General features: G+C 34.0%; 2 protein-coding genes across 2 annotated transcripts; one reads left to right on the top strand and one right to left on the bottom strand.

Moving 5' to 3' along the window:
- Window positions 1–3,639: 3,639 nt before the first annotated feature.
- Window positions 3,640–14,963, bottom strand: LOC106072098 (glycoprotein-N-acetylgalactosamine 3-beta-galactosyltransferase 1-like). The gene is made up of 5 exons (XM_013232367.2): window positions 14,859–14,963; window positions 13,170–13,621; window positions 12,160–12,350; window positions 11,395–11,880; window positions 3,640–9,474 (listed from the first exon to the last, which is right to left on the bottom strand). The coding sequence occupies exons 2-5, from the start codon at window positions 13,399–13,401 to the stop codon at window positions 9,217–9,219; spliced, it is 1,167 nt and encodes a 388-aa protein (XP_013087821.2). The 5' UTR covers window positions 13,402–13,621; window positions 14,859–14,963; the 3' UTR covers window positions 3,640–9,216.
- Window positions 14,964–16,416: 1,453 nt separating this feature from the next.
- Window positions 16,417–25,804, top strand: LOC106072097 (uncharacterized). Its single transcript, XM_013232366.2, has 11 exons — window positions 16,417–16,823; window positions 18,328–18,364; window positions 19,239–19,317; window positions 19,448–19,573; window positions 20,287–21,479; window positions 21,586–21,751; window positions 21,878–22,027; window positions 22,483–22,650; window positions 23,217–23,336; window positions 24,652–24,823; window positions 25,282–25,804. The coding sequence occupies exons 1-11, from the start codon at window positions 16,766–16,768 to the stop codon at window positions 25,740–25,742; spliced, it is 2,730 nt and encodes a 909-aa protein (XP_013087820.2). The 5' UTR covers window positions 16,417–16,765; the 3' UTR covers window positions 25,743–25,804.

Raw genomic sequence — 25,804 nt, 5'->3', positions numbered from 1 at the left:
TCTTCAGTCTTAGAGATTAAACAAAATTACACTGCTGTATAATAAAGTACACAAAATTGCAAGTCACAAATTTTCGTTTCATAAAACTCTTTTATCGGCCAGTCTCTCTCTCTCTCTATATAGACATAGATATATATATGTCTATGGATAGAATTTAAAACTTGGATCTTCTGACACTCTTGTTAAAATGCAAACTAAGCAGGGAAAATTAACTAGCAAAACACGAGGGGGGGGGGGGAAACCCAGTTCGCTAAGATCAATGCTCTCTATGCCCACGTAAAAAAAAAACAACTTTTATTTATATACACTTGATTTAAAGTAGTTACGCTGAGGTTGTCACTTGTAGTCAAACTGAATTTCCATTTGATTGGATCAATAAAATTATCTCATCTTTAAGTACCTGTTGACCTAGCCTCGCTCGGTTGAATGATTTGTAAAAGGAAAGTTAATATTGACACGAACTCATTTTGGATACATTTTTGTAGTGTCGAAATGAGCGATGGAGACACCACTTCAATTCCGAAAAAAAAAGTTTGTATTTTCTGTTAGTTCTAAGTATCGCTGTACAAGGTAATTGAATAGAAAATATTTTCCCCTATAGGCTAGAAAAAAAAATTGGCCTATTGTTGGCTTGGAAGAAAGTCTTTACAGTGTAACTTCTCAATTGATTTCTTTCAGACATTTAACATAGCAGTTACTGCATGCTATCCAGGAACATTCAAGACCTTTTTTTTTTGCTCAATGTTCATTATGGCTTTAATTTAAGCAAAACTTTTTAGCTACATCTAACGATGCTAAATATATAGGTTACAGTGTATTTTCTGTTAGTTCTAAGTATCGCTGTACAAGGTAATTGAATAGAAAATATTTTCCCCTAAAGGCTAGAAAAAAAATTCGCCTACTGTTGGCTTGGAAGAAAGTCTTTACGGTGTAACTTCTCAATTGATTTCGTTCAGACATTTAACATAGCAGTTACTGCATTCTATCTAGGAACATTGAAGCCCTATTTATTTTTTGCTCAGTTTTCATTACGGCTTTAATTTAAGCAAAACTTTTTAGCTACATCTAACGATGATATATAGGTTACAGAGTAAAGCGTAGACTTTGTAAACAAAGTAAAAGGTTGCACTTTTTCCGGATCTAATGAGATTGGACCATAGCGCTTTGAGCATGTTATAAACATAAAAGTAGCGCTATGTAAAAGTTATAATTATTATTGTAGCCTAATTTTGGTTCTGTTTAAAAAAAAAGCTGCCACTCTTACTAACGCTTATGTAGATTGATTTATTAGGGAAGAAGAAAAAATGAAATAAAATTTGCCCAGGTCTGTTATTTATGGTTATTGTGTTTTGTGTGATTTACACATGACATTGTTTACACTTTAATTGCGGAGAGCCGTGTAGGTTGCTTTTACTTGACATGGGTTATATAGCCTACAATAAGACTACGCGCAAATGTTTTATTAAGGTCCATTGATTCATTAAAACTTACTCATGTTTGCAAATAAATGTTTTAGTGTACTGTTGTAGGTCGAGTGATGTAAGCGGGGTGTCACGTTTTTTTTTTTCGAAACACTGTCATTCATAAAATATGTGTAGCCAAAATTAATTTTACGATAATGAAACATTTTCAAACCAATATAGATACATCTCCTTCATTTTATTTTGCTAAATGAGCTATTAAGAAAATTTAAAAGTCATTTAAGTGTTACTTGTGCTCCATCCAGCTGATATAAATACAAACATACCAGCTGGTGATTTACAAAGCAAACATTAAATCAGCTGATGATTTACATACAAAACTTCGATCAGCTGATTATTTACATAAAAACTTCGATCAGCTGATGATTTATATGCAAACATTCCACCAGCTGGTGATTTACATGCAAACATTCGATCAGCTGATGATTTACATGCAAAAATTCGATCAGCTGATGATTTACATGCAAACATTCAATCAGCTGATGATTTACATGCAAACATTCAATCAGCTGATTATTTACATACATACATTCGATCAGCTGATTATTTACATACAAACATTTGATCAGCTGATGATTTACATGCAAACATTCAATCAGCTGATTATTTACATACAAACATTCGATCAGTTGATGATTTACATGCAAACATTCGATCAGCTGATTATTTACATAAAAACTTCGATCAACTGATTATTTACATAAAAACTTCGATCAGCTGATGATTTATATGCAAACATTCCACCAGCTGGTGATTTACATGCAAACATTCGATCAGCTGATGATTTACATGCAAACATTCGATCAGCTGATTATTTACATAAAAACTTCGATCAACTGATTATTTACATAAAAACTTCGATCAGCTGATGATTTATATGCAAACATTCCACCAGCTGATGATTTACATGCAAACATTCGATCAGCTGATGATTTATATGCAAACATTCCACCAGCTGATGATTTACATGCAAACATTTGATCAGCTGATGATTTACATGCAAACATTCAATCAGCTGATGATTTACATGCAAACATTCGATCAGCTGATTATTTACATAAAAACTTCGATCAGCTGATTATTTACATAAAAACTTCGATCAGCTGATGATTTATATGCAAACATTCCACCAGCTGATGATTTACATGCAAACATTCGATCAGCTGATGATTTACATGCAAACATTCCGCCAACTGGTAATGCAAGCAATCTACCAATTTTCTTCCTTTCTTATAAATTACAGACGTTACTCCAAAAGAGATGACAATAACGTCCCTCGCTTTTCCATGTGTCAATCTAGTCATGCATGTTAAAATCTGCTAAGTTGTTTTTTTCTGACTGATTCAAGCAACCCATTCCATGCTCTATTTAATATCTATTTGGTGTCTTCCAGATGTTGATATACATGCAACCATTCTATAACCCCAAGTTGTTTTTTTTTCATTAGGCTTATACAGTACTAGTAGTGGATCTATGACATATTTTAAAATACGAACTCATCTGCTTTATGGCTTGTTACTTTTAATGAATTTGTTGTTCTCTTTATCTCTATGAATTGTAAGGTTATTATTCTAAACAACTCTATAGCTTATTAAGTTATTATCTTCATTAAAACTTATAGTCTGTTGGACAGTTGGGCACCACACAAGATTTTTCGACCGCCTTTCTCCATTCCTGTCTTTGGCCTTGGATACAACCCTTTTCAATGGCAGGCTAGTCCATTCTTTTTAGTTGTCTTCCCATCGCTTTCTATGCCTGCCTGTTCTTCTTTTTCCTAGTACTGTTCCCTGAAGGAAGGTTCTTTGCGAGCCTCGGAGACCTTGTAATATGGCCATAGAGTTTTAGTTGTTTTTTTTTACAATAGTTAGCAGGTCATCGTGGGGTCTAACCTCTTCTTTTGTGATAGTCTAAAATGTAATACCTCCTTCTGTGAAATCCTTGTACAGTTGCTAGGATCCTCAGTTTTACTGATGCTTGTTAAGGCAATGTGATCAACATATTGGGTGTAAGACAATTTGAATATTCTAAAAATATTAGGCTTGGCAATTTATAAAAAAACTTTTGTAATGTCAAGATACCCAGTAATGTTTAATACAAATGATCTTCATTGAAGTTGTATAGAACTGATAACCAACAAAGATAGAACAAACGAATCGGAGATGTTAGTTTCATTTTATTGGATTATCTATAGATCTAGGTTTACAATATATTTGTCATAGGGTATGTCATGCAGGGCTCAAGTAGAGACTATTACAAACAATAATCTTTTTTTGAAGGTGACAACTGCAAATTTACAAAGACAATAGTCATGATAAGAACATGCATAAAAAAAATTGTGTGTAACCATTTTAAAATATTTCTTATACATCACAGGGAATTGAAAGCTTCTGTTGTGAAGCCAGCTTGTTGTTCCTGGCGTACAATATCAAGCAGGGGGGTAAAGGCTATCACAAGTGGAACAAGTTCAATTGAGCAGGCACTGACATGACAAGTTCAATTGAGCAGGCACTGACATGAGATGCAAGAACATTAGAAATGTCTGTCTGAATAAAACAAACGAAATTATGTTTACAATATCTGTTACAAAGAAAGCAGGTCGTTATGTGTTAGACACAAGAATAGCTTTTGTTTTGTTTTAGACACATCATGACAATGTGCTGTGTGTGTGTACTGACTGTATAGTGACAAGTGTGTTTTTGTGTGTGCACTGACCACAGTGGCCTGTAAATAGAGTCCATTGTTGACATGCTGACTGGACTATTGATAAGATTAAGAATAGTTAAACCGAAGGTCTTAGTGTTTTAAACATGTATACTTGTAACACCAAACAAGAAGCTACAGGCTGCTTTAAAATGTGGCCTTCTTATTTATTCACTTGATGTCTGATGCAGCATTCACTTATTTCTAATATAATTTTTTTTTCTTCAAAGTACTTTACATAGATTACTCATCATTTTATTAACATAAATAAAGGTCAGTGCTTTTCAAACAAGTACCTTTTGGTGAGGATCAGTAAACTGAAATACCACTGTCAATGACTCGTCTATTTTCATCTTAATTCTTGTGAAAAAAAAGCTATTATAATCACTATAATAAAGAAGTACCTAAATGAAGACTGGGATTTTTAATTTTGGGATCTTTGGGCACCTCTGAGTCCACCCAGCTCTAACCTGACATTAGTTGGGGAAAAGTAAAGGTGATTCGTCATTGTGCTGGCCACATGACACCCTCATTAACTGTGGGTCGCAGGAACAGATGATCTTTACATCATCTGCCCTATAAACCACAAGGTCTGAAAGGGGAACTTTACTTTGCTTTTACTACCTAGGTGTATAAATATATAATGATTTAAAAGTGTCATGCCTGATTATCTGATGTTAGATTCTCACTCACGAGAATAATTTTAAACAGGTTAACTTTATTCATGCACAAAAAAATTGTTAATACATTTTCCCTTGTTAAAATGTTTGTAAAATGTTTTACATGTTTCGGATGTTCCTTCAGAGTTTACTTCCTAGTCCAAACCTCCCGCAGGACGACGGGAGATGGGAGCGGGCAGGGTTTGAATCCAGGACCATTGATAAATCCAAATTACAGTCCAGAGCGCAAACCACATGACCAGGCAGCCATCCATGTGTTACGATTATTCCCTCTTACTACTGTGTTAAGTGTGAAACATGTTTTTACTTCATTGACGAAAGGGTCTTGAGATAAACTTAGATGGAAAGACATAGAAGTAGGAAAAACGGAAAGATTGAGACATCGATTTGTGGAACATAAAAGACCACATGACTACCACTAAGCATGGCTTGGAGTACCACCAGTGGTATGATTACCAGTTACCACTTACATGGCATGAAGTACCACCAGTGGTACCACAGTTACCAGTTTGCATGGTTTGAGGTACCACCAGTGGTACAAGTACCAGTTTGAATAGCACTGATATAGGTCAATGTAACCTAAATATGACAGCAAAAGAAACAAAATAGTTTTACAATCTAGACTCAAAAACTAATCACAAACAAATGAATGTCATTTCAATTGTACTTGGCCTATATTTACATCTGGTCTGGTGACAATATTCTGTGTCAAAACAACAAAAAGGGGAGTATAATCTATGTACAACTGTACAGGAATCAGCTCAGCATAAAGTAAACAATGCTGCAAACATAGCACAATAAAAACATACACAAATAAAGCAAAACATTTTCTTTGATAAATAAACAAAACAAGTCCACCATATTTAAATTAAAATTTCACAAAAATTTTTGATGTCCCGGTTGTATAAATGAAACAAATATTAACACTGTTACAATAAGACTATAAGGAAGTGTATTTTGATTGTAGGGGCACATGATCAAATAAAAACATGTGTACACTTAAAGCTCATATAGTTCAGGGTAAAACATTTCTGTACAGCTACAGTGGTGCCGTTTCAAAACAAATTTGACATTTTTTTAATTCCTAAAATGTTTCAATACATTTATTTTAGTGGTGAAACAAAATGGCAATGACATATATAAATTAAAAACAAAAACAATTTTGATATTCCTCTGTATTTGATATGCAAAGTCAATTAATGCTATTCTTTCAATTTTGGTAATAAAAACCTACAATTGTTAACATATATATATATAAAACGTATATCAGTTTTTTTTGTTCACTGTGGCTGTGTATTATCAAAATATCACAATGTTTATCTATTTTGTCTTCCAATGTTGATGTTTTGTCTTCAATGATCTTAGTTTATAAAAAGTATAGACTCACAGATGGTAAACTATGAAAAAAAAAATTCAAATGAATTTATAGTTTTAAATATAAATATTCTTTGTGAAGTATTTATGAGGTTTGTTTCTGGGTTGTTAAAGCTATGAAGATCCCAGTAGGGCGAGAAGGGGAGATAAGCAGTTAAGAAGAAACTCTAAATCTAAGAGAGAAAAAAAAGATCAACTGATGGGCTGAGAAGATTATTTAACCATCTTTAATATCCATGAGGCTATATACCACTGCTGAAATTCAAGGCATGGGATTAAGTTACAACAGCTGTTGTAATCAATACAACAGAATTAAGGAACATTAATACTGGTATTTGAAATTAAAAAGCAATCACTAAGACAAGTGGTGTATAGACAGCCTGTACATAGGTAATAAAATAGAAGTCCAGGTGTGACTCATAAACTCCCTGTTCAAATTTCAGTAATTAAGTTCAAGTCGAGGTCTAACTTATAAACTACCTGTTTACATCTCATTAATAAATTATAAGTCCGGGTCTGACATGTATAAATCTCACTAATAAAATATGAATCTAGGTCTCACTTTACAAATATTTTTCAAACTCTTACTAATCATCTATGTTGTTCTCATTAAGACTTAAACATTTTTCCCAATGATGCACATAATTCATTTGAGACCATATTTGCAGATGTAGTAACTTTCCTTGAATTATTTTGTTACCTGTCAACTTTTTTTGGAAACAAAACATATACTACATAATGGAGCCAACAAGAAAACTTTCAAATAACACTGTTTGTATAAAAACTATTGAAAAAAAAACAACATAAAGAAAAAAATCACAAACTCTTAAATAATGCAGTCTGGTGGTTGTAAAAATAAAACACATTATAGAGAGTAAAGGACATGGCTTACAGTTTCGGAATATTTTGTAAACTCCCGCCTTCCCCCCCCCCCCCCCCCTAAAAAAAAAAAAAAAAAAACCCACAGGAAAACATTTATACAATGACTAGGTGGATGGATCTTCTAAATCTTCCAATGTAACAGAAGTATACAAAAAAGTGTTTAAAAACATAAAGCACACTCACATTATACTTGATGCTGTATTGTTAGTTTTTGTAAAAAAAAAAGATAATACGTGGTAGGTGTTTGTAAACTACAAAGCTTCATTGCTCTGTCCACCAGTGTCTACACATTTTGTGATGATCATAACAAAATAAATCATAGGCCAGTTTCTTACAGTACATAAAAAAGAATAAACATTAAATATTCATATGCTATAAACCAAAAAAAGGTTCAAAAACTAACCGTTAACAGATAATGTATGAATCTGACAAGCTGGAAATCCTATCTGGGGATTAATTCAATGTATACCACCCCATCTGTCAAGTACTATTTCTTTCCCCATGATCAATATCAAACAAAAGAATGTGAACAAACTTTTTACCAGACAGAGTGAGTTGATGTAAACTTGGTAACAAAATAGTTGAATGACATTTATTTTGTCTTAGATTTCCATTTGCTGCCTTGAAGGAATAAACATCATCACCACCAAAAGCTCACCTAGTGCTATCAAATAACTGAAACAGATCTGAATACTTAAGGCAAAAACCAATAGGCAGATGACCCAAAGGCAGACCTTGAGCACGGTGGCTTGATGATGCAGATCTACAACAGCTAAGAGTCAGGGCATGGAGAAGTAAAGCCCAAGATAGATCAGAATGGAAAGATGTGCTAAAGCAGGCCAGGTCCGTCCATGAACTGTAATGCCACTGGGATGGATGAATGGATACCTAAAGGAGCAATGGCTGACATTTACCTAAGACTTGTCTGCTAGTTTGTGCTAGTCTACATCTTAAACATAACAATTCTTGTTTGTTGTGAGGACATTCAACTAAGACTTGACTGTTAGTTTGTGTCTAGATCTTAAAGTACACAACATAACAATTCTTGACTGCTGTGAGGACATTTAACTAAGACTTTTCTTCTATTTTGTGTCTAATCTATCTTATGGTACACAAAATAAAAAATTATTGACTTCAGTGAGGACATTTAACTAAGACTTGACTGCTGTGAGGACATTTAACTAAGACTTGACTGCTAGTTTGTGTCTACATCTTAAAGCACACAACATAACAATTCTTGACTGCTGTGAGGACAGCATGATGTAACACATGGAAATAATGTTGCGAAGTTTAATAGTTTTAACCAGAAAAATCATTTACATTCACTTTTTCAAACCCACAGGGCCCATGAAAACTCTCTATGAAACTCTAAAGAGAGTTCAAGAGAGCAGGCACACCTTAAAACAATGAAGAAAAGACTTGACTAGTTTTTTTTTTTTTTGGCAGTGACAACATTTCATAGCTTGTCAGACAGAATGTCTTTAGGGAGACAATCATCTTAGAATTTTCCGAGAACAAACAATGAACTAAATCAATGGTTTTCAACAATTCAACACTAGCACCTTTAGTGGTGAGTGAAATAGAATAATGTGTTCCAAAAAATAATCAGTTTAGAGTCAAGAATTAAAAGTAGTAAAACAATGAATTGAAACAACATGTTCAATACAATAATAGATTGTGAGAACCATCAGCTACAAAAATTAATTAGAATGATGAGTTAAAAAAAACAACCCAGCTATCACAATGAGTTCATCGAAACTAAACTAATTAGATCTATGAGTTAAGAAAAATGAATTGAAACTAAGTAAAATATCTCTTATTTGATGATTTCTGTTTGAAATAATTCAGTGACTCTTGAAAAAGATTCATTAGTTCTAAACCAAGTTACCAGTGCTGACACTTCTAACAAACGTTTTCATTTACTAGTTCAAACAAGCTTAATTTAATTTTTTTTTCTACAAAATAAAAAAGATTAATGGGTTAAAGCATAAAAAAATTATGGGTTGTTAGTCAATCAATGATGTTAAAATGAAACATTTTTTGTTTACAATCAAATAAATATTTGTACTAACATTTATAGCATATATACACAAATCATTTCAGGAAATGTGTTTAGAGTCAGTCTGGGCTAGAGAGATGTTTGTTTCCTCATCTTCTTTATCTTCCATACCTTTACCTTCTGGTTTCATTGCGTCTGTGTCTTTGTGACTGGAACCATGGTCCTGTTCCTCTGTACTGCCGTAAGCTGAAGTGATGCCGTAAGGTTTCAGGTGATACACTAGATACTCCAGGACGTACATCATGTTTGGTGGCACATAATGAAAGGAGATGGCATAGTCACTGCAACACTCCTGTCCCTGAGACAAATGGTCGGAAATATTTGAGTTTAAACGAGTTCCCAGCAAATTACAATACTACTCTAAGTTTATTTAACAAACTTGTACTTTTATTGATTGGGTTTTTAATCACAGAACTATATATTCAATGCAAATATATGAAATAAAGCCATTTCCTGTTAATTTCCACTGAGAAAATGTTTTGAAAATCCTAGATCGAAATGATTCATTCTGTTGATTTTAATCATCTAATGTACATTTAAATAGATTGATTACCTATATCTTTTCAGATTATGTATCTAAAAATTGCAAAATAATAATTATGAGACGAGAGTGCTCTTATTTTTAATGTTCAATTACTAGATCTAGATCTAAACATTAAATTGGTAAATTATATGTTACATAGGTTAGGTTTGAAAAGAAAACTTTACTTCTCATAATTACTTTACAAAACAATGCCTTGTTTCGGCTTTTTAAAAAGTTTTTCATGACATTTTTTGCAGTGTTTAATGATCTCCATGTACAGTCTAGATATAATATAATATATATAGGTCTGTGGTTTGTACCTATTGACTTTCAGGCAATTTAAATAAGTAGGATGCTAAGAATTACTAAAGTAAGTAAATTTCCCCTCCTTCAGACCTTGCAATCTATGGGGCAGATAATGTCAAGAGAATTAATATGCTTTCACAAAACAAAATTAAAAAAAAAATACACCAAATGTTTACTGCATTGAATTTTCAAAAAATCAATGTTCTAAAGCTGACAATCAAGTCCCACCAAAAACAAATAATCCTTTCAAACTTTCAGTCCAATTAAAAAAAAAAAAAAAGAACAAACAAATATATTTAACAAGATTAAGATAAACAGCTGTTAACCAAACATGTTATCGGTAATGCTCTTGTACTGGTTGCTCCCAAAGCCTAATCTATGGAGCTTTAAGTAAGATAAAGGTTAATTAAATTTACTGGAAATGCAAAGAGAATGCAAATATTTCTAAATGTTCTGTAAAGGAGGAAACACTTAGGAAACCTTGGAGACCTCACAGTTTCATGGGTGTAAACCTTGTTTGGATTTAAAGGAAACATAAAATGTTCACAGTTTCACGGGAACAACCTACAACCAGGAAAAAACAAATAAAGGGGGAAGGGGTGAATTGAAAACAGGTTCTGAGGGAGATTTATCCTGTAGAAAGTCTATTAGATTTTCCAATATGACGAATGTATTGTAATCAGATTTAATGAACCAGTCAGCAGTCACTGCGTTGTTCATGCTTGTATACATGTCAGTATTTGTAATCATGTTTGTTTTCCTACAGTGATCTGTAGGCAGACCTGCCAACCTAAAAAAGTCCAAATGTGTAACACTGATGGTCAAAATGTGTATTTTGGCACCAGAATGTGTAACACTTGCGCGATCAACTATTTTGTCAACTGTAATATATATAAATATGTATGTGTAGGTAATGAACAGTACTGAGTTAATGTGTATTATCTCTAGGTTAAGTCATGCTTCTTTGGAACAAAGCCATTCTCAATAGGTCTTATTTTAGTTTAGTATATTTCAATGTGCTATAAAGAGCAATACAAAAAGAAAATGACTTAACCTTTTACATATAAACTACAACATATTTATATACTTTAATGCTTGTGAGTCTAGGTATCACATTTAAAGACCGCATCAAAAATGAAAAGATTATAGAGACAGTTACTACAGCGATTGGACCCCACGGATGACCTGCTATTGTAAAAAAACGCAATCTTAATCTCTATGGCCATATTACAGGTCTTTGAGGCTTGTAAAGACCTTCCTCCAGGGAACAGTACCAGGAAAAAAGACAAAAGACAGAGAGGAATGGAGAAAGACGGTCGACAAATCTTGACTGGTGCCATAACGGTCCAACATACTAAGGGATAGGTAATGGTGAGGCTTTATATTTACCTGTTTAGCAGGGTAAAAGTTGTATGACCAATACCACATGTCTGGTGGAAGAATGTCGGGAATGAGGTGATGTTCTGGGACGAATGGGTGAAACCGTTCACGTCCAAGTTCATCTCGGCTGTCTCCAGCTTGTACATTTACGCTTTGCAAGCACCTTCCCATTTCAACGTCTTCTGCCCCACCACTGTCAGCGCGACAGTCTTCTTTATGGCCAATCCCTTGGGTCACTAGTCGAACAAGTGACTCCTTGCTGAGAACATACCCAGCCCCACCGCTCATGTAGCCTTGCTGCACAATGGGTTTAAACTTTCGGCCATAGTAAACAGGTTCCGAGGGAGATTTGTCCTGCAAAAAGTATCTTAGGTTTTCCAATACCAGGAATGTATCGTCATCACATTTAATGAACCAATCAGCAGTCTCCAGATATTTGGAATGTATCAACTTGAAGGCTTCTTTGGTTTTGGCCCATAAATTATCTCGACCTTCCTGAAAAAAATAGTTTTATCATACGTCTATAATCAAATGATTTACCATTACTTCTTGTAAAAAAAAAAGTTTTATAATACGTCTATAACCCAATGATTTAATGTTACTTCTTGAAAGAAATAACTTGCAAAATGATATATTCAATCAATAAAAAGAAAATATGAACGATTATTTAATCATTTAATATTTCATTATTAACTTCACCTTTTAAAAAATGTTTTCCTTTAGTATAATTATAGAAAAGGAGAGAAAAAACAACAACAACAAATATTTTCTGACCTGAACATTTAATGCAAGGGCTGGCAGGTCACGATCAGCTCTGGAACTCATAAACAGCAGCACATTACATCTTTTTCCCCATGTGGCTTTCACATGACGGGCTTTGGTGTGAATGTTGTTAGGATTGGTCATTACCCAGCAGAGTACACGCACTTTCTTAAATAGTTGCCGAGCCACTGAATCATTTTCAACTGGAAAGATAAAAGAAAAGATTTAAATAATGCATTTATATTACTATATATTACAAGTCAAGAAGTAAAACTATATTCACTGAAGTGACACTCTTCCAAAAAGATAGGGAGAAAAACATAGTTCCTATTAAAACTGTATGACACGTGAAATAGAGAGATATCCCATAATAGTAATGACCAACATTTAATGAGGATGTTATAACATCAGAGACACATGACAGAGCATCATGGTGTCGCGCTGTGAAAACTGGTGCACACGTTGCTGAGGAAAAAAGAACAACGCTGGCAGAAGAAAAACGCCAGAGAAGAAAAGCAAGGCAAACGACACTAGCTCCAGCTGGAATAACCTGTCCAGTGTGCGGCTGAACATTCCGGGCTCACATAGGTCTCACCAGCCACACGAGAAGGCATAAAACCCCAGTGCAAAGCCCTCAGCCCCCTGGATGGTCATCATCGAACCACAATGGACGAACTATATATATACATAACATCCTTTAATTTCAACTATCAGATATTAGGTAAATATCAAAATCTTGGTGGGTCCTTAGTCCACTGTATATTAGACGATTAGTCATAAATATTTTCCAATTTAAAGACATTTTTAAAAAAAAAACAGGATTCAGGCCCATGAATTGCTACTCGGCAGGTAAGTCCTCAGTCGTAATCACTTCAAATCTATTTGTTAAGTCATCAACTCTAAAGTAGCCATCTAATCATAAGGACCTAGCAACTGAAATGTAACTACTATTATAATGGCGTAAAAAAGGGTTTATATTATAGAATAGATTATGATAATGAATGAAAACAACAATACTCTACATTTATGGCTGTGTGAATGTTCATCATGCCAACTGAGGGAATCATCTGGACCTTCGACAAAATCATTTTCTCCGTGGCTGTGTGGACTGTCCGGAATGTATCCACTGGATGAAAAATGTCTCCTCTGAGTACTTGAGAACTTGACTATATTGGACACTGTTATGCCGATAGCTATACCAATAGCCAATGTTGTCAGGCTAGTTTTGCCAATGTAATGTGATATGGGTGCCATATTTATTTTCTAATTAAAACTGTTGTTGTTGATAATGAATGTGTCTATATCATAGTTTTTTTTAGACCATGTTTGCTGGAGTACTACTTGATTTGGTTGCTGTCACATAATCAGATGCATCCTGTGTTGCAAATTATGATGTTTGGTAACATTATCATCTAGCAAACCAATCTGGCAAAAGGCTGGTATGACATTATTTTTCTGGTCCTTAACAAGAAACCTTAAAAAAAAAAAAAAAAGTTTTTTTTGGCATTCACATTATAAATATTTTATTTTTTTAAATTATCCCTAAAAAATACAGATCTAATAGAGTATGAATTAAAAAAAAACAGTATATATATATATATATATATATATATTTTATATAAAGGGAGACAAGAACATTTGGCAATCATTTTTATATTCATATATTCTCATTCAGCATTATATTATATTTGAAAGAATTCATTGTACCTGGCTACTCTACAAATCCAATATATGTATTATAAGATATAAGAATAATACCATAATATAGTGGTGTCATATATATGTCACTAGAGGAGTAAACACTGGGTGAACCCACCCGGGGGGGGGGGGGGGGCGCAAAATCAGAAGAAATGCACTTTTGCAATAGCAGACAATTGAAAAAAAAAAGGGTCATTGTTACATACGGGAACACGATTATAGTTGATTATACACAATTAATATTTATACATTTTTTTTTTCTGCTACAAATAATTTTGGTTGAAATTCCATCAAAACATTACACCTTGACCATGCTTTAGATAGATATATATCTATCTATATAAATGTTAAATGTTACTTTCAGCTATCAATGTACCAGCTGCTGAGCTGTATCAACTGTATGATATGATAGTATGTACTACTATGGACATGATTGTCATGAACAATGCTTTGAATGAACTTTGATGTAAAGAACTGTTTTCATTGAAGTTATTGAAATGGTGGCCAGGAGACCAACCATTATATTAGTTATTAGACTATATCATACTATATATGCAAAAATATATAATATATAAAATAACGACAGTCTAGGAGTTTAGACTTTAGAGTCTAGACTAGTCTAGAGACATTATATTATAAGCCTTACTAAACTTACTTTTAATAAGCATTCCCAAAATCTCAACATTCAATTAATGATGATGATTAATGTAGAATTTGTAGATCTAGCTAGGTCCAGCTAGGTCTATACCTAAATACTAAAAAAATGTTATGTTATGTGACTTAACTATGCTCATAATGCTGCTATTAGTCTAGTAAATAATAAATACTAAGCTCGCCTCTCTTAACTCAACTCTCTATAAAAAATAAAAATATATTCACGACGTCTACTCGGACTCAGTGACACTGACAGTCACAGTGACAGTCTAGTCGACTCTAGTGAGTAAGTGACCTAGTCTAGATCTAAATTCGGCGATGTAAAGTTTTACCGTTTTGTTTTTATGGTATTTGTTTACCTTTTTAGAATCCATTGATCTAGAGAGATCTTGATCTCTTGGGTCTAGTCCATCTCTTCCTTCAACTTATCAAGATCGAAGTCTTGACGATCTATTGTATATATAGTAGCTTCTTATATTAGGCACAGCTCATCAAATTCTCCTTTTAGAAACACGTCGCTTTTTTTGTTTATAATTAATTTGTTTTTATGTTTGGAGCTAAAAACGATGTTTCAGGACAGTGCATGTCCAATTTAAGATAAGTTCCTGTATTTTTGTTCCGCTTTTCCAAAGCAGATGGCAGTTTTTTAGATTCTCGGTAACCAAGTATGTAAAGCTATTGTTTAAACCTCCCCCGGCAATTCATACCCATATAAGGGATGAAGGCTATATTATGAGCCTGTTTGATCGTAGGCTGGTGGATCTATCAAAATAAGCTTCCAAACATCTTTAGAAAGACATTCCAATCACATTCATACTGTTAGCTGTTAAATAAAATTAAAAAAGGAGGTGTTTCAATGAATAATAATGAATTAAACACATTCTCCTATAGTGCACAAGGCAAAATCGTAATAAGAAATATTATTGGGATTAATAAATCTATGATTTTTTTCAATAAATAAATGTGACCTAGATCGAGATATCTAGAATATATAATTTATGAATGAAAGAAAAAGTGCGGGCTGCTAATTTGAAGCCAGGGACCATGCCCACTGCAGGTGATCACGCCAGGCGAGCGCTGGTGGTGAGGAGTGGTATACACTAAGCGTGTAGTGTCACAACCTATCATACAGGCAGTGGAGGGAAGGGGGAGAGAGTCATGAAAAGAATTATAAGCATCTATGGGAGGGAGGGGATGTAACAAAACGAACATCTAAATTATGAAAAGAAGAGGGTCCTTGGATGGGAATTAAAAGAAAGAACAGAGAATACATGTAGCCTAGTTGAAAATATCATGTTTCTTAGATTATGATAATTAATTTATAGATCTATAATTATATAGATTTATTTCTGTTTCTACACATAGATTATATAGGTAGGCACACATATATATATATATATATATATAGAGAGAGAGAGAGAGAGAAAGAGAGAGAGAGGCAATATACTATAAATACATATTGCAGAAGTGAATCTACTTCTTTTAATACAATCTAAAGAATTTTTAATTAACACAGATATAATTTATTAGCAATAACATAGTGGTGTTTCTTAACGGTGCTCGGTGTGTGCTGAAGGAGAAAGCACAAAAACTGCGTTTATTATAGGAGCATGAAGTGACCTGATTTATTTTAAAATAAAATCTTGACTATGAGTGGTAATTCAAAGAAACACAGCTATTTTTATAGTCCTTTAGTTGCAGAATAAGAATCTGCTTTTAGTTTTTTTGTAAGTTAAACCGTCACCAAATAAAAAAATAAAATAAAAATTTGACCTAGTTCCCGAATACGGTGTGCCTAATATAAGAATCTACTATATATAGATCACTATAGGGTCTATATATAGACTATATACTATAGATTATAGATTCTATCTCTAGTAAGGGAGAAAATGTATTAGAATTACACCCCCTTACTTACTTCGCTACAAGATGGCCGAATGCATAAACAATAAAGTGCCCTTATAATGCCTTATTAAAAGTTATTATATTATATTATTATTATACTTATAGTTAGTAAAACTTTCAGCGATATGCACCAACTGTTAAATATTTAGGAAAATCTTATGATTTAGTCAATAAAGCCCTTATATAGATAGCCAGTATCAATCATGATGATGATAATGACGTGAAATAGGTGATATCACTTTGAACTTTGAGTTTGAGTCTGACGACTTTGTAAACTTTGTTAACTAATAATAATAACTTTGATTGTTGTGTTTTAACTTAAGTCTAAGTTAAGTTTAAATTTAAGATAGGACGTTAAGCTATGTCAAAAATTATAGACTTACCTTCTGCAACTAACTCAGTACTTGTTAACGTGATATGTAAGTATAATAGGCCTAGATTTACTAGATAGTTATAGATCTAGTATACTGTATAGTTATAGTAGATTAGCTTATTAAACTTAAAGATTTAGAATTAGATTCTAGATTTACTGTTCTAACTCTAAGATTTCTAGAAAAGTTACTAAAAGTACACTAACTACTAGTCAAGAGTCTAGTAGGTCTACTCTACTCTACTAGACTCGACTCTATAGTCTAGATCTAGAAGGACTTTAAAAGTTTGTCTAATATTGTAAGTTTGGTATTTCTGAAACAATTTTTCAATTATTTTGGTAAAATTTTGTTATTGTCTTTTTACATCACAACATTTCACCACAAATGTACAGTTGTACTTAATGCGAAGAATTGCACTGTTTACACCCATGCATAATGTTCAGAAACTGTGGAACTAGCTTTCTAGTTACTGCCAGCATCAACCTTTTCTTTCACTTATTTTCAAACAAGAAAATGCTCGTTTCTAGATGTATGTGGACCCAAAAAATGTGAAAGTTAAGCAGCAAAGTTTTATTTAAGTGTGGAAATGTATCTTCTGGCACACATAAAACTCCAGTAAAAGAATTGATTGTTTGTAAAATGTTTTATGTTTTACATGTTTCGGATGTTCCTTCAGAGTTAAAGATAGTTTACTTCCTAGTCCAAACCTCCCGCAGGACGACATGGGATGGGAGCGGGCAGGATTTGAACCCTCGACCATCGATAAATCCGAACGACAGTCCAGCGCGCAAACCTCACGACCAGGCAGCCTTCCATTGGAACTTCTCTTTCAGGTTATGAAAGACACAAAGTTAAAGGCACATTGTGATATTCCTCGTCCCATAGGCTAGGACAAATCTGTAGAAATGCTTCTTCTTCCCTAGTGCAATTAGAGCATGGAATAGGTTGCCTGAGCCAGCCAGGAAAACCAATGACTTGGCAGAATTTAAGTCATTGGTTAACATGCATGACACATAGGACGTAATCACACACCATGACAGAAGTCTAAACTGTAAAGAAGGAATGCTATATAAAATACATAGCTATAACATTGACAAAACTTTATTTTAAAAAAGGCCATTTAGGGAAAAGCCTTATTCTTTGTTGAACATTTTTAAGTAATATTATAGTATTAGCACTGAAAATGTATTCAGTCTAAACCTGTACAGAGATACATGTTTCAATCTTCAATGTCAAGATTTTTGTACACTATATAAATATTTGTTTAAATTATGTTTGTCTCTGTAAACAGAACATGTACCGTGTACAGAAGCTAATCAGTCATTTTACATTATGTAGGCCAATATTACTTTATTTGTAGTATTTTCTGTTTCTGGGATGTGTGACTCCAGATATGACTGATAACAATTTTAATGACTTCAACCAGTATTTTTAAAAATTAGTTTTCACAAAATAATTCAGAATGTCAGTAATTAATGTGTATTTTGCATCTGATGTCCATAAAAGCAAAATTCATTCAAAGCTACAGACTTATGTTTTATATAATTTCCAGATAACCTGGTCTATCCATTGCTTGGTTCCCATGACTGGTAAGTAATAAGTACCATTTCTGGATTTTTATCCATTTTTTTTAAATTCATACAACATGGACTTAAAGGTGAAGGTGAATATATTAAACATCTAATTTCATCAAATTGAGCTAAAATGTTATTTAGTTCAATTTCTTTATATATATATATATATATATATATATATATATATATATATATATATACACACATTTGAATTTTATTTATGCTGGGAGTAAGGAATAGTCCCCCAGGAATTGAAGGATGCCAACATAGTAACAATTTTCAAAAATAAGGGTGACCACTCCAATTGTAACAGTTATAGAGGCATTTCACTTATTAGCTCAGTTGGGAAGGCTTATGCCAGAGTAATACTGAAGCCGCTGCAGATCTTGGCAGAACGAGTTTACCCAGAATATCAGTGTGGCTTTAGGGCCGGCAGATCCACAACAGCTACAGGAAAAAAGCAGAGAACAAAGGCAGTCCCTCTTTATAACTTTTATTGACTTGACCAAGGCGTTTGACCTTGTTAACAGAAAGGAGAGAATTGGCTGTCTAAACAAGCTACGGAAACTAGTGTCAGCTTTTCATGAAAATATGCAGGGCACTGTACAGTTTGACAGTTCCACCTCTGGGCCATTCTCCACCAAGAGCGGAGTAAAACAAGGATGTGTTCTGGCTCCAACACTATTCGGCATCTTCTTTTCAGTTGTACTCACCAGCGCTTTTAAATCCTTGGAAGATGGAGTATATATACACAGTAGATATATATATTTTAATTTTATTTATAAGTATTTTTCAAATTTAAGTTACAAACAGTATCTCTTAAATATATCAAGGTAGATCCAGGAACCTTTCCCAGAATGAAGAATAAAATATGTTGTTGTTTTTTTAGTGTGAAATGTGTGACCCAGGCTGATACAGATGTTTATACAACCGATGTTGTGACCTTCATCTCTGCCTTAGACTTTGAGGTATATTCATGTAGATATAGAATACAGTTTTAAATTTTACATGACCATACATTCTAATTTATTTAGTTTTAATTTCATTGACCATAGAAAGATTTAAATTCGTATAGTGCACGCTTTGTTTTTCTTCCAGTCTGCAAGTTTGGAATTACTTATTGATGCTTTAAAGTCACATAAACAACAGCATAAAAGGGGAGCTAAATCATTGTTATACATGATTACCTCCCTTACAAAGACAGTCTATCTTCTGGAGCAGTGGGTATGTGTTAGCTTTCTACTATATAGCTCTTAAATTTTCCTCGTTCATGACTATATAATGTAATTGTTATGCTGTTTTGTTTTCTTTGATTGAGGAGTAAATCTATGTTTTGATATTAAAGCTTATAAAAGCCTTTTTTTTGTCCTGTTAACACAACAAAAATTAGAAAGGAATAAAGTGCAGAACAAATCAAAGAATAGAAGTTCAAATGCACTTAAATTACTAAAACCAACAAGAATAAGTGCTTCAATTAGAATTACAACATGGTAAAAAACAAATAATTTGTCAAGACAAACTTGCAATTTAAGTTAAACAAATCAACCCAATGAGTGAACAAACAAACCAGTGTTTAATCCCAGAGTTTAACCTTTTTTCCTTTTGATAGTTTTCATTCACGGCTTACTTATACGTAACTTCCCAAAATCCTTGTGATATTGAAAAAAAATTATTATTTTGCCACTCCATTAGGTATTGGAAAATGAGGACAGGATGTAACAATTCAATTCCTTTCCTTACACTGCAAAACGCTGTTGAAATGTGTTTTCTACTCATGAATATGCATAATATTAGAAGCTTTCTCTTTTTGCTTTGTTACTCACTGATACAGATCTGGAAATTATAATTTGTTTTTTTATCTTTAAAAGCATAAGATTGAAAAAAAAAATGTAATTGTGGTTAATGTACTTATGGGGATAATAATATTTTTTTTATAGGGTATTCCCACTAGAGAGTGTGTTGAAATAATTCAGAAGCACATGCTGGAACTCACAAAATCAGTTCAAGTGTTGGCTAGAGATTTATCACTGGACAAAACTTCACAGTGGACGATGCTGAACAGTTGTAGTAGTTCTCATGAGAGGAAGACTCCACTAACTAAGGAAAAAACTAAAGATCAATGTGGTAGCTTATTACATAAACAAGAGTCCATTGGAAAGCAAAGTCTTGTAATTCATAAAGAAGAAGAAAAATTATTTGAGAACCAGATTTTTTCAGTATGTCAAGCCAAATATAAATGTGAACAAGACTCAGAAAATATAAGATTAGAAAACAATAATGAGAGAGACTTGTGGAAGAAATCTGTGCAAAATGAAGATTTGGATTCACAGGAAGTGGACTGGTTCTTTGAAGATGGTCAACAGGAAATGAAATGTCTTCAACTTAGTGACAAGAATTTCCCAAACATCAATGTTGAATCAAATAAAAGTCTTTCATCAAATATACAGAGTTTACATGATTCTACAGAATCATCTGTAGAGACTTGCATAAGTAATGATAGTGTTGATAAACTTGATTTAGTAGATGATCTCATCCCAGTGTTACCTGACGGTAGGGATGCTGCTGTTTCCAGCTGTCATATGGCACAACCTTTATGTCAACAAAGTAATATCAAACCAGTTTCATCCGATCAGTCATCAAATTGTGATAAACCTTTATTTAATGCATCATCACCATCTTTATCATCATTGTCATGCACAGCAAACATATTGAATGACACTTCATTAAAAACTTTCTTGGATGCTAAAGTTGTTAAAGATCACAAGCAGCTGGGATACCATCGCTCTTTGACCTCTCTCAATCAGATGTTGAGCAATCTGGGAAAATCTAGGTTAAAGCTTAATATTGCCAGTAGACATTTGCAAGAGAATTCAGATCTGAAGCATGATATGCAACTCAGTGAGTCTGCCTCACCTGATTCAGCACCTACAAATACCTATCTTACAGGAGAAGTGCAGGTCGTGCCTGAAACTGACCCAAACATGGAAGAAAATATCACTCCACCCTTATGTCTTCAACAAACTGAAAACTTTGTTTTTTCCGAATATCTTCTGTATCTAGATTCCTGTCATGCGGATATTATGGATATTGTCAAGCAAATTTATTTAAATCAAACAATAAATGAAAACTGGTTAGTACATGTTTGACTATTTCTAATATTTTAATTTGAATCTTTTAAAAAGAGAATTCTTCTATTCATTGAATTTAAGACATAAATATATTTTTGTTGCATACAGCTTTAACCCTAACTTAGTGGACTGCTTGCATGTTCCAGTCAGGTTGATGAGATCAAAGAAAACTTTTTTGACTGCAACAACTGCATCGCTATATCAAGGTTTATTAGTAGCTTGTAAATCTGTTGACCCAGCTCTCTTCAACAAAAGAGAACAGAAATACACTCTGGTATGAGAATGACAAACCATTTCATTAATCAAAAATGTTCATTATTTTAGATGCTATTTATAGATTTTCTCATAAAACTTGTTTTTATGTAATTTCATTACTTTGATCATATCTTTATGTTCTCAGTTAATTAATGCTGATCTAACACCAAGTTACCATCACTTAGGGTTCAAGCCAACACTTCAGAGAAAGACCATGGTGACCACTCCTACTGAGGGTACTGCTGTATATAAGGAAATATCATGGGAAAACAAAGTGCTGGACATGGTCAGACAGGTAAATTGTGTAGGCCTAAGTATGGAACAATTTTTATCAGAATTCTTTTAATTTCATGGGAGAGCAATACTGAACAAAGGGTCAATGTCTGGTCTGACAGACGAACATTTTAATTTTAAAATACTGCAGTTGGTTTGAAAATAATCAAATTAACTTGGCATTTAATTTGTATCGTATCTTTGTAATTTGATGAAGCTTAACTTAAAAATTAAAACGTTACTATTGACACAATTAAATGTAAATCATTTAGCATTGTGCATTGATCATAACATGGATGCCTGCCTTCTTATGTGTATGTGCTCTAGACTGTTGTTTTGAAGGTTCAAACCCTGCTGCCATTCCCCTCCTCTGTGCAGGAGGGTTTGGGCTCGGAATGAATAATCTTTAATTAACTCATAAAACAATATAATTGTAACAAAGTGTTTTAATTTATTGTCTTATTCCTATCCCTCTAGTTGAAGGTGACACTAATCCTAGTGAGAGGTCAAGCCAGTGAAACTTTACTCACCATGTGTTCTGAAGTAGGTGTTGCCATTTTGACCCATGTGCCATACAGGACATTGTCAATATTGGCCACTTACCACAATGTTGCCATGTTAACTTACATAGACCAATGTTGCCAGGTAAGTGTTGCACTCTTCAGAAGTCTTTTTCTTTTTTTTTTTTTTTAAATAATGTTTGTTCTTTCTCTAGATAATTTCTTAAAACCATGGTTCTAGATTTGTCCGATTTTCTTAGTTTTCTTTGAGATTACTTCTCTTTGAAATGTGCATTTAGTGCTCTAAAATGACTGACTATTGTTATTGTTATAGCTCAGTGGTGTAGCTAGTTCCCCTAGTCCCCTGCTTGAGGGGAGCCTTCCCACATGAGTGTCTCGGAAATTTATTCATATTAAATATTGTGCCACTGCCATGTAATCATGCTATTCACTTTGTTAAATAAGGTTGTGACCCTGTTGCCTGTATTCCACTATGATCAAAATGCAGGGGCCCCTAAAGAGGCTAAGCCCCCGGGGCCCTCAAATCCCTAGCTACATCAATGTTTTAGCTGTAACATTTAAAGCTTTCATGGCAATGAATTTTATTTTCATATTTACATATATATATTGGAGGGGAGAGGGGGTGAAAAAAAAATTAGTAATTACTGTGAAGAATAAATATTGATGACTTGATTACATTTTGTATTTCAGTCCAATGTTTGTTCACTCAATGTGGCGCCTATGATTGATGCCATGATGGACCAGCACGAAACCAACAGTACACAGAAACAAGAAATATATTTTCATATTTCTAATGTTCCTATGATACAGGTAGCTCATCATTTTTTTTTTTTTTGGTGGGGGGCGGAGCTAGATGTTGAGGAATAGTAAACAACATTTAGTCTCTTAATAATTACCTTGCAAGGTGAGACTTTGTTAATAATGTGTCAGATGTTTGGAGTCATGATTCAAGGTTTTGGATATCAAATTTTCTGCCTTGTAGGCGTTGGATGGCTGCCTGGTCGTGCGGTTTGCATGCTGGACTGTCGTTCGGACTTATTGATAGTCCCGGGTTCAAACCCTGCCCGCTCCCATCCCCCGTCGTCCTGCGGGAGGTTCGGACTAGGAATTAATTATCTTCAACTCTGAAGGAACATCCGAAACATGTAAAACATTTTACAAACAAACAAAAGGTTTCAAAGTAACTCAGTTTTTTGTCAGACAACAATTTATGTTTAAATAGATTGTATGTACTGTGTGCTTCAATAAGTACTCAAAGTAGTGGACATAGATTTCAATGCTTGAGAAAATCTAGACTGCACTGTGAACATAGGGAGTGCTAGCAGTGGCATAGCTAGGGTAGGGGAGGGGTCCGAATTCTTCCTTGCCCCCACTTGAGGGGGGGGGGCCCAAATGAGAGTCCAAAATTTGTATGTACATTAAATATTACGCCATTAGCTCATGTCATGGTCAAATGTCAAAATGCAGGGGCTCTAAAGAGGTCAAGCCCCCTTGGCCCCCAAATCACTAGCTATGCCACTGAGTGCTAGTCAGACAAGCAGATAACAATGATCTCAGTCTGAATGGAAAACATGCTAAATGATAAAAAAGACTGGCCCCTCAAGGACCTTGTCAGCTGCTACTTTCAAATGGGAGAGACTGTTTCTCCAACATAGTGCTCTATAGTTACATCAAAAACGCTCTTTGAAATGAGCTCTAGTCGTTTTCCATTTGAAGGGCACCAGAGACATAGTCTTTGTAATGTTAAATTGTACAACTATATACCATAAGGGCACCAGAGACATTAGGTCTTTGTAATGTTAAATTGTACAACTATATACCATAAGGGCACCAGAGACATTAGGTCTTTGTAATGTTAAATTGTACAACTATATACCATAAGGGCACCAGAGACATTAGGTCTTTGTAATGTTAAATTGTACAACTATATACCATAAGGGCACCAGAAACATTAGGTCTTTGTAATGTTAAATTGTACAACTATATACCATAAGGGCACCAGAAACATTAGGTCTTTGTAATGTTAAATTGTACAACTATATACCATAAGGGCACCAGAGACATTAGGTCTGTGTAATGTTAAATTGTACAACTATATACCTTAACGGTGTTCTATTCCAAACAGACTGTGGCACTTTCCTCTTCGTGCACTATGTCGGCTCAGCTTGTAGAGGAAAGGTTTTGGAAGTGCCTCCATAGTGTTGCCAATGCTGTGTCTGATGGTAGGCTTTTGCCTGGTGCAGGGGAGACAGAGGAGTGGTGTGCAGAAACACTGAGAACAGTCTCAGACACTTTGTGTAAGTACTGGAGAGCTTTGAGTCAAAACTAATATGTGGCCAAGAAGTTGGTTGCTGATCCAATGCCTTGGGGTTTAGTCAGTGGATTGTAATCTTGACATTGTTGGTTAGAGCCTGAATCATTTGGTTAAATTTACTTTGGGGTAAGTTAAGGGATTAAACTGTGATGACCACATAGCACCTGTAGAAATAATTCAACTCAGAAACTAAACTTATTCTGCCCTTTGGACTGTTAAGTGTCTTCTGCCCTATAGACTGCTAAGTCTCTACTGACCTTTAGACAACATGTTAAGTCTCTTCTACCATAATGGCTGCTAAGTCTCTACTGCCCTTCAGACTGTTAAGTCTTTTCTGCCCTATGGGCTGTTAAGTCTTGACCGTCTCATTTAATGGTTGTAATAAAAAAGTTGAAACTATTTTTTTTGTTTAGTAATTGAATTTTTATTTCATCACCACAGTAACCAAATCAAGTCTGGAATCTGTGGTTGTGAATTCTTTGGCTGATGTTTTTATGGATTTTTCCAACCAAGTGAAAAAAAATTCTTTAATGACTTCTGGTTCATCTGGAATATCTGTTTGCAGTCATCCGTCACAAAATACAAACTCTTATGCTTCTTTCCTTAGCTACTCAAAAGACACTGATACAGATAGAGCTAATGGAAAGATACAAAATTGTATACATTCATCCCAGAAAGAATCAGATATCACAAACTATACTACATTAGTTAAGCCTCTGCCACATTCAAAGTATGAGTTAGAAACTCACTCTTCCAGTGGCTGTACAGCAAGACAAAGACAATATGATAATTATCAGGCTAAACTTGCGTCATGGGAGACAGCTGTAGAGGTTGTTTGTATGTTGGTTTGTGTTGGATCTTCAGTATTGACTGGTGTTAGCCATGACTTTGCAGATTTCTGATTCATCTTTTGCTATTATATCTTGATGACGTCAATGCATTTAATAGAAAACAAAAAGCTTGA

The sequence above is a fragment of the Biomphalaria glabrata genome, chromosome 1, assembly GCF_947242115.1.
Source record: "Biomphalaria glabrata chromosome 1, xgBioGlab47.1, whole genome shotgun sequence".
Taxonomy (NCBI): domain Eukaryota; kingdom Metazoa; phylum Mollusca; class Gastropoda; family Planorbidae; genus Biomphalaria; species Biomphalaria glabrata.
Note: the sequence above shows the minus strand (reverse complement) of the source record. Positions and strands in the feature narration are given on the sequence as shown.

Excerpts from the sequence above, each read along its gene's own strand:
- LOC106072097 (XM_013232366.2), top strand. The coding sequence starts at position 16,766 with ATGTCAAAAATTATAGACTTACCTTCTGCAACTAACTCAGTACTTGTT. Across the intron at positions 16,824-18,327 it reads AGTACTTGTTAACGTGATAT|ATAACCTGGTCTATCCATTG; the intron begins GTAAGTATAATA and ends TATAATTTCCAG. Across the intron at positions 22,651-23,216 it reads ACATAGACCAATGTTGCCAG|TCCAATGTTTGTTCACTCAA; the intron begins GTAAGTGTTGCA and ends TTTGTATTTCAG.
- LOC106072098 (XM_013232367.2), bottom strand. The coding sequence starts at position 13,401 with ATGGCACCCATATCACATTACATTGGCAAAACTAGCCTGACAACATTG. Across the intron at positions 12,351-13,169 it reads ACATTCACACAGCCATAAAT|TTGAAAATGATTCAGTGGCT; the intron begins GTAGAGTATTGT and ends TTATCTTTCCAG. Across the intron at positions 11,881-12,159 it reads CCCTTGCATTAAATGTTCAG|GAAGGTCGAGATAATTTATG; the intron begins GTCAGAAAATAT and ends TATTTTTTTCAG.